This window comes from Anneissia japonica, unplaced genomic scaffold, assembly GCF_011630105.1.
Source record: "Anneissia japonica isolate Jap-2015-1 unplaced genomic scaffold, ASM1163010v1 scaffold288024_len131450_cov157, whole genome shotgun sequence".
Lineage (NCBI taxonomy): Eukaryota > Metazoa > Echinodermata > Crinoidea > Comatulida > Comatulidae > Anneissia > Anneissia japonica.
This window is the reverse complement of record NW_022732698.1, coordinates 22,443-32,470: the sequence shown is the minus strand read 5'-3', so window position 1 is coordinate 32,470 and position 10,028 is coordinate 22,443. Positions and strand designations below refer to the sequence as shown.

Below are 10,028 nucleotides of genomic sequence, written 5' to 3'. Positions count from 1 at the left end.
TATATATATATATATATATATATATATATATATATATATCTGTATGTATGTATCTGTATATATGTATTTTAACAACATTTATCAGCGATACATACTTTCGGATCGACGATTCGAAAAAGTCCAAAGTGTATGTACTGTGCATGACTAGACTACACAGGCAAAGCTCCCCGGTGGCGATGTTTTTTCAGTACGAAACATTTGCATGAAACTCCACTCGGGCTGTCTCGACTCGACTGACTCGACTCGAACATATCGATTCTGGAGGTCATCAACCAAAGATAGGCTAAACGTCTACAAAACTTCTGAGATAAGGATTGTTGGGCCGCTGTCCGATTTTGTTGAAAAAAACACATTGATGTTACCATGCTAATATGGGTCGTTTAAAACGACATATAGTGTGGACCCTAGTGTCATTTCGCGAGATAGGCTTGCCCAAAGCAATTTTATTGCATTTTCTGGATATTTTGGGTATGCTGAATCCAAAAATGCAAGAGTCCATTTTTTTCGAGATTGTCTTGGCGGCCATTTTGGAATTTCAAAATGGCCGTCATTTTCACATAAAAAAATAACAATAACTGTGCCATTAGAGCAAATATCAACATCATTTTGGCAGCAAACCCTATATTTTCAATGTCAACCTCTCCAATGGTGATATTCTCACTGATCATAAATGGCGGCCGTCTTGAATTTCAAAATGGCTGCCGTTTTTATAGTAAAAATAACAATAGTTGTGCTATTAGAGAAGGTATCAACTGATTTTGGCAGCAAACCCTATATTTTCAATGTCAACCTGTCCAATGGTGAGATTGAATATGACCTGTCTCTTATACACATCTAGATGTGTATAAGAGACAGGTAATAATTACCATAATTGTGCTATTAAAGCAGGTATCGACATGATTTTGATAGCAAAACTTATGTTTTCAATGTCAACCTGTTCAAATGATATTCTTACTGTAATGGTGGCCATCTTGAAATACAAAATGGCCGACAAGTTTCAAGCAAAAACTTATACATGCCAGCAATCCCTCTTTGGCCGGGAGACTCCTGTTTTGTTATTCTGACCACAGGCCAATTTTTCTCACGTTTTTTCACGCTTTTACAGTGTACAACAAATTGCATTATACGTTAATTGTAATCTTTTTGTAATAACACACTACGAAAACGGACCAGCCCTTATGTTGAATAATTGGACATGAAGTTGCAGTTGCTAAAATACCAGTCCAGTAATTATAGAAAACGCACTTTTAGACAAGTATTGAATCCAGATTTTGTATCTTGTACTGAAAAGGGGCTAGAAAATGAGAAGTTAATCCATATAGACATAGCCTGTAGGCACATTTTGTCTTGTGTAGACACAAGATAAAATGTGGTTCAATTAAACACACAATTTATTTAAAATCAATACCGTACTTTTATTATTGGAATACATATCATAAGAATCATGAAATTTGCCCTTATAATACAGTAATAGCTGAAGTTTCCAAGGGGAGGGGTTACACGTGTAATGGGAACACCTCTCCCCACCCCATGACCAAATTCCCCCGTATTTTACTATCAAAATGTTAGCATGTATGAAAACTGCATTATTTTTTTAAAAAGTAAATACCTGTCGATTGAAAAAATCTTTTTCAATCGACAGGTATTTACTTTTTAAATACCTGTCGATTGAAAAAGTAAATACCTGTCGATTGAAAAAGTAAATACCTGTCGTAATAAAATCTTTTTCAATCGACAGGTATTTACTTTTTCAATCGACAGGTATTTACTTTTTCAATCGACAGGTATTTAAAAAGTAAATACCTGTCGATTGAAAAAGATTTTATTACGAACTTAATAACACATTAACCAGTCCAATGGTGATATTCACATGAAGAACGGATGCCAACTGTATTACTCAAAATGACTGACATTTTTTCAGATGCATGTCAAATGTTTTTACAATATCAGCTACTCCGGTGTTAATCTAGAAATTGCATAAGAGTTTCTTAATCAGCAGATCAACATATCTTGTTAGAACAATCAAACTTGTGTCATGCTATTCTTCTCTGCCATCTACACATTTGAAACTTGAAATTATTTCATTAGGTATTATTGTTTAAGAGTTTGCATGGCGAAGTAACAATAATAAAAAAAATGTACCGGTAGATGTTGGTGGTAGTAGATATCTACATGGTGTAGAGCAAACTGGTGTAGTCAAACATGAATAAGATCGAGAACCACAGTGGAAACCATTACACCAACCCACTCTCTCATCAGTAATGATTAAATTGGTAGGCATACATACCACCTATGCCCTTCAAATTAGCCTCATTGACTACTAGTTTTTAAAGCAAATTCAGTTATTATGGTGTAGACGTCTGTTCAAGCACTTTAAAAGTGCTTGAACAGACCTCTACACCATAAAATCGGGCAGAAATTTATAGTTCTTGCGCAATTTTTTCTGGAACTCAAATTTAGCCACCACTATGACTGCTTTGGGTGCTGGAAGAGTAAAATATGTTGTTGGCATGACCCATTAATATTTCTCCCATCAACAATTCTTTCTTGACTGAGATAATATTTTAATTAAAGTGTCATTTACAGACTTGTCAAAAAGTCATATCAAGGTAACCACAGCACTTGCAATTTTCCTATTTTTTTCATTTGCAATAACCAACATTGATATAGCGTATGGCAAGTAAGCATTTATTAGTTTTGTGTCTAAGGCAGTCTATAAAATACAGTAGCATCAATGTGTCTGTCATTGATGCATCCTGATAATGTTTAACATCTTCCGACAATTGAAAGCGTTGACCTTGGTATCTGTTCCCTAAACATTAACCAACTTTTTAAACTGCATTCTCCAAATGGATGTGCCCATGTGCCATAGATGACTTGATTTTGCCAAAAGATAATATCTATCACAGGCACATGGTTTATTGCCAAATTTCTTTCGATGTCATATTAATTGGTTTTGCTTTGTTCTTTTAATGGTTTGCACTTCACTAAATATTGAACATCATATCTGTCAAATTTTAACAAAGCTGGACTGTTTTATCTGGTTTGTAATCGTTAACCTGTGTCTTTGATGCTGTCATTATTTATGATTGATATATTGATCATGTTAAACTCTAACCATTAGCAAAGATAAGGAAACAACCTCTGTCTTTGTTCTATCAACGTGATACGTTGTCCCCAATCCCACAATTATATTTTGGTATTGCCAAATGGTAAAAATACCAATGAAGTAGATCCAACTCTTATTTTTTGGAAACATAACCCATAGTGAACAATAAAATTAGTTTACGCATTCCTTGTTCTACTGTCTTTGCCGATTAAATACCCTTTGCACCCAATTGTGAGACCTCTTCCTTTCGAAGTAACTGACTGCGATTTAATTTAATCTGCATGGGAATATTAACTGTGGACTGTTTGATATTACAAGACAGTTTTGGTCACTCAGTTACCATTCTCAAACTAACGTGTAGAAATCTGCATATCTATCTCCAGCTTGCCGACTGGGGGTATTGTGTCGGCTAACCTCTCCTGGTCTGATGTAAGCAGGAGTCCCTGGGTCTTGTTGTGGGTCAACAAAAATTGTTCCTACACATGGGACAATTGGTGTACTCCCTCGTCTCTATTATAATTATTGTCTTTACTTCTAATTCTGAACCATTTAGATCCTTATTCATCTACAGTTCCCCATGTAACTTGTAGTATTTCCAATCTGGGATGTGGTTGTGTGTGACCATATGTCCAGTGATTGCTGATTTGTGCATGTCTCATTAAGACGAACCCATTTTGGCTCTAGTTCGCACCCCTTTATTTATGTTTTTCAACCTCATTTCATGTTTACCTAAGCGGTTAAACCTTTTACTATTGGTCGCAATGACCACATAATAACTCTAAGGTGAGTTTTTGCTCATAGAATCTTGTTTTTTGGATGCACCAGTTCTCTCAACTTATTTTGATGTCTAAATCATGTATTAAAGTTGTGTGTGCTCATTCGATCTGATATTTTCCGATAGACCACTGACATACAGAATCATGACAAAGACCCTTTTGGATTTCTCTTTGGTACTTCACTTATGTTGTCTTTCTGTCTTCATGGTCCAAGAAAGGACGTATGATTCCACTTGGAATATAACCATTAGACAGGTTAATTTGTTGATAGGTTGCAATTAAAACTTGGGTTTTGCAATTAATAATTGACATTACTTCGCAAAAATCTAAGCGGTTTGTGTTAGAATTTTGTCGGCCATTTCGAAATTCAAAATGGCCACCATTCTTGATCCATGTGTATATCACCATTCGACAGCTTGACATTGAAAACACAGGGTTTGGCTACCTAAATCATGTTGAGCTGCTCTAATGGCAAAGTTGTGTTTTTTATTACTGTGAAAATGGCAGCCATTTTGAAATTCAAGATGGCCGCCATTTATGATTCGTGAGTATATGACCATGTTAGACAGGTTGACATTGAAAACCTATGGTTTGTACCAAAATCAAGTTGATACCTGCTCTAATAGCACAGTTATTGCTATTTTACTTTCAAACTGGCAGCCATTTTGAAATTCAAGATGGCTGCCATTTATGGTTTGTGAGAATATCACCATTGGACAGGCTGACATTTAGAAAATAGGGTTTGGTACCAAAATCATGTCGATACCTACTCTAATAACGCAGTTATGGTTACTTTTACTGTATAAATGGCGGCCATTTTGAAATTCCAAAATTCCATATTTATGCATATATATATTTATATATACATATAAATATTATTATATTTAATAATATATTAATTTGTATATAAATTTATTTATAAATACTGTATTATGTATTATATTATATATACTGTAATTATTCATATATTCATTTATATATTTATTTGTATATTTATTTATATATATTAATAAGTTTATGTAAATACATAAATACATATATATAAATAAATATACAAATAAATATATATATAAATATACGAACATAATAATATATATTAATATATTATATATATATATATAAATTCACAAATAAATATACAAACAATATATTAAAAAAATTTAAATAATTGTATAAATAAATATATAAACATAAATATATAAATAAATATATAATAAATATATACATATATATATATATATATAAATATATATATAAATATACAAATAAATATAAAAATATATAAATAAATACAGTATATATAAAATAATATATATATATAAATATATAAATAAATACAGTGTATATATATATATAAATATATCTGTATGTATGTATCTGTATATCTGTATTTCAACAACATATATCAGCGCTGCATACTTTCGGATCGACATTCGAAAAAGTCAAAAGTATATGTACTGCACATGACTGGACTACACAGGCAAAGCTCCCCGGTGTGTTATTCATTTGCATCTACTAGGCCAAAGAATATAGGCTAGGCCTACGTGTTTGCAAAACTAGATAACCTGAAAAAAATAAAATAAATAAATGTATGGCTCGCATGGCTCGCTGGCTCGAATGACTCGCACATTGGCTCGCATGACTCGCTGGCTCGCACTTTGGCACTACTCCTGCTGTAGCCTTATATGCGGCGATGTATGCAAAATAGGCTCAAGATTGGACTTACCCATCACCTTCATTTTCATTGGTCGTTCAATTTCTAATTTCCCACTAAAAGATTTCCCCTCGAAATCTATGCGGACCGATAGGTAAGCACTCACTGTGCTGTAATTGGTTGTGTACGAACTCGTATAAGTGTAGGCGGATCGATTTAGACTAAGCCAAAATTTTTCGTGGCCGACCAATATTATCCAAGGAGGACTGATTTTGGCCGGCCAAAATTAGTCCCCCGGACAAATTTTAGCCGCTAAAATCGGTCCCCCGGACCAATCGTATCGAACTCCAGTCGAGTCAATCCGAGACGGCCCGAGTGGAGTTTCATGCAAATGTTTCGTACGGGGAAAAAATCGCTCCCCGGTGTGTTATTCATTTGCATCTACTAGGCCTAAGAATATAGGCTAGGCCTACATGTTTGCAAAACTGGATAACATAAAAAAAAAGATTTAAAATGTATGGCTCGCATGGCTCGCTGGCTCGCGCATTGGCTCGCTGGCTCGCACTTTGTCACGATCCGCTAGCGGCACCAGACGGTGTTTTCTCTTACCCGAAATCCACCCTGAGAAGGCTAGGCTAGCCTAAGCCTAAGAGGCCCCTTTTTTCACTATCCACTGATTTACCTAACTTTATGTTGTGAATATTCATTCCTCATTTATTGTATGTGTATAAATAGGCCTTCATAAAACATTTAATTACTCACTTGTTTTAATAATGAATTCATTATTGAACGAACAATACTCGATAGCGGATGCGATGAAAATTTCAAACCCCCCCCCCCAAAAAAAAAAATACCAGCGGTTTGCCAAACAATCCGGTTATCTGATTGGTCAATATTAACGTAGTCGCCAGTACGCCAAATTCAGAATTTGGGGTTGTCGCGGAAGCTATCACAACGCCGATTTAGCCAGTAAGGTTTGTGAGCATGCGCAGATGTCTGTTACGCTCTATTAGTTCGTAGTAGACTGGCCGTCTAGTCAAAACGAAAAATTCCTATTGTTAGGAGAAGGTCGGGGCCTATCCTGGCCTGAGTAGTTTAGTAAATAGAATATGTAGTATGATGGTGTTGCACTGGAAAAGTCAAGAAATTTTGACCTTACAAATAAATTGAAAATTTCATGGTGCTTGTTTATTGAGGATTACAAGTAGTTTATCCTTAACTTCCCTAATTTTCTTTCTTCTTCTGGATTTTGCGCCAATTTCAAAATGAAGGCGTCGTCGCGAGCTTGTACCGCAGATAACTGAACTGAACGTGGAGAACTGATAGCAATTAATATTATTTGAGAGAACTAAGTCTGTAAACTAATCTAACACTGTAATTGAGAGGTTTTAAGGCTGTTGAGAGAACCTAGTACTGTTGGAAGGACAGAAGTTTGTTAAAGAATAGTATATTACTGTTTAGTAACCTGATAGAACTCAATGATGTTGAGAGAATTGATCACAAAAATGAAACACCAACATTTTGGGGATGTTTTATGTATTTTGGCGAACATCTCCTTCCTACATCATACTGTAATAGCAAATTTATTTTCCTTCTTCCAGACTTCATCTTCTTAAAAGTAAACATGTAAAGGAATGTATTTTTTTTCTATTTTAAAGATGTTTTTCTCAATTAATGGTATGCCTGTTGATATTACTGCCACTGACTCCCTTAAACATTCACTCTTCCTGAATCTTAATGGTGGATCAGCTCAGCTATTGTCGAGTGACTTGGGCATTGCTATTCCAAAACTTACCGTTACTAAATCTGTCCAAATTGTAAGTATATCGATTGGTATCTGCCCACATTATAATGTGAATACTTTAGTATAATATTTTTTTTTCTAAACAATTTAATACAAAAATTAAAATTGCTATTTCTATGTGCCAGGTGTGCTTGCATCCTGTAACCTGGTTTTAAACGTTAATAGGAACATTATTAATTTGAATTGCCTTTATTACCTCAGGGAAGTTAGATTTTCGTTCGACTTCGTAAGTGTTAGTGGGTGTGTGTGTGGGGGGGGGGTGCGTGTATGGGTGTGTGTGGGTGTGTGTGTGTGTTTGAATGAATGTTTGTTAGCAACCTCTGCCTACAAGTTGAGGTCTACACGTGTCAGATATTTACAGATGATTTTTTATATTGACATGAAGGTTCCTTTCTAATTTGGTTACGATCAAGATTTGAGTGGGGTGAGAATATATGGACTCTAGGTATCTCAAAAACTGATCTACTAATCTGTATGAAACGTTCTGACCTAAATATCTCAAAAATTCAATGAAACTATTTTTGTAATTTGTTGTCATGTTCCAAGTAAAATTATATTTTTTTGACAATCTGAAGCAGGGCGTTGATATGAGGGCCATTTAAAGGGAAATTTCCGGACCTAGATATTTAATCAAAAATGATAAAAGCATCGGTAAACCTTTCTAGAATGTTCGTCATGGCCAAGGAAAAACTTATGCAATTTTTGTGATGTTCCGGAGTAGGGTGTACATGTGGAGACCCAAATGGTATTTGATCAAAATGGGTATAACACAAGAAATGCCGATTCATTGTACACCTAAAAGTAAATTTGAATATAATTAAGACTTCACTATATCCAAATGTATTGAATACACTACCGCGGACATTAAAACTAATATTTTAATTTTAATTGAACTATAAAAATAAGATTTATAATTAATACAAGCTAAATTAAACTACCACTTTTAAAATACAAGCATATTGTTTTAATAATTTATCTTTTAATATTTACTACTGAATTTTACTACTTTTATATTGGATGAAGGTATTATTGTTCATTTTATAACTGTTTCAATATTATTTAAATAAAATTTTATGTATTCTGTGTTTTAAATAAAGCTTTTTACTCATATTTATAATTATGTCTCTTTTCAATTTTATTAATATGTTCAATAATACGTAAATATAAATGGAGGTCTTCTAAAATAGTATTATATTGAAATATCTTTTAGCCAAAATAAAAATACGGGCTGCAGAATTCTGTAAATGTTGAAAAGGTCTTTAACCCTAAGAAAAACTTTATTAATATATTCAAGGCGACATGAAATACAGTTCAAGATATTTGGAATTTCAATGTAATTTAAAACATTTGTACGATAAACCAAAAAGAAAGGAGTACAAAATTCAATTTCTGACGACAAAAAAAACATGAAACAAAATTGCAGTGGCAGAAGACGTTAGGTAAAGCTTGATGGATTGGTGAAATATCCAGAAGCCCGGCCTTAAAAGGATATAAAGTTTGATAAGAAGAACATTTAGTAATTGCTGTGACATGTGGGATTTAATAATGGTGATAATGGAATGTATTAATCTATCAAAATGTTCTTGTTTCCAAACCTGAACTTCTAACGGCAGAGAAATGAAAATTTAAATTTAAAAAAAATAATTATGCAAGCCAGAAGTATAAAACATGTGCCGTTTAAAACAACGGGATAGCTACAGGCTGTTTAGGGCATGGAGGGAAATTACAGCTTACAAAAACATTTATTGTCACTTCCAGGTGGGGAAGTAAAGTCATTAAGCATGGCTCATTGATTTTGTACAAATGATCTTTGTTAATTCACCCACAGATGTTTGATGAAACGTCCATTATTTTGTGAGATATTCTATAATTATTACCTAGACACCTCCCATACATAAAAATTCTATAGAACCTTATAGACCTTTTATAGAGACTTTAAAGAGATATATAAATATATATAAAAACTCTTTGGAAACGTTTATAATATGTATAATTGTTTCTCTATAGTAAAGTATATATAAAATGTATACGAACGCTATGGAAGTGTTTATCTGTAAATAAAATATTAAAAATTGTTTTGAAAATTATATCTATAAAAACATTATGTATAGAATGTATATATAAAATCTATTCAAACTCTATGAAAAATTCCTGGAACCGCTAATACATTGGTAGAATTATGGGAACTTTATTGGTGGGGGAGGGAGCGGGGCTGTAGTTCCCTAAACTTATCCCTCAACTATTCACCTAACAACAATGCTTCATGGTTGACAGCAAAATGTTATCAAAGCCTAACCTATTTACTGTGATAGCCCACCTACCAACCAATTAATGTTAGTGTCGAATTGCACAAATCTGATTGGTCACTTCATCAAGTGTACCAATCAGCTGATTTGAATTGTCACTTCATGTAGAGCCAACGGAAGCGGTAGTATTTTGAATTTTTCTCTGGACTTTCATGATGTTAGGCAGTTATAAACATACTCCTTGGAAGTATTTTAGCAGTACTGTATTCACTATCAAGTGGTAAGAGTTGGTTTTGTTTTATTATGTAGTATTTATCGCCTATATACTGTGATAATTAAAGGTACCGAGTGGTGCTTACCTTTATCCAATGGGGTATCTTCTTAAGGCGACAATACTCGAATAATATATATCAATCACAATATAGTACACACCGTATAT

At 33.7% G+C, this 10,028-nt stretch overlaps 2 protein-coding genes across 3 annotated transcripts in view; both read left to right on the top strand.

The window, feature by feature from the left end:
- LOC117115757 overlaps window positions 1-7,578 on the top strand; it is an 18,697-nt gene extending 11,119 nt beyond the window's left edge. For both annotated transcript variants that reach the window (XM_033259682.1, XM_033259683.1), the window contains one exon: window positions 7,198-7,578. In XM_033259682.1, coding sequence (XP_033115573.1) covers window positions 7,198-7,410 — 213 coding nt within the window. In that variant the 3' untranslated portion in view covers window positions 7,411-7,578. The remainder of the gene's footprint in view (window positions 1-7,197) is intronic.
- Window positions 7,579-7,979: 401 nt separating this feature from the next.
- Window positions 7,980-10,028, top strand: part of LOC117115752 — a 4,012-nt gene continuing 1,963 nt past the window's right edge. The window contains exon 1 of the mRNA XM_033259679.1: window positions 7,980-7,994. Coding sequence (XP_033115570.1) covers window positions 7,980-7,994 — 15 coding nt within the window. The remainder of the gene's footprint in view (window positions 7,995-10,028) is intronic.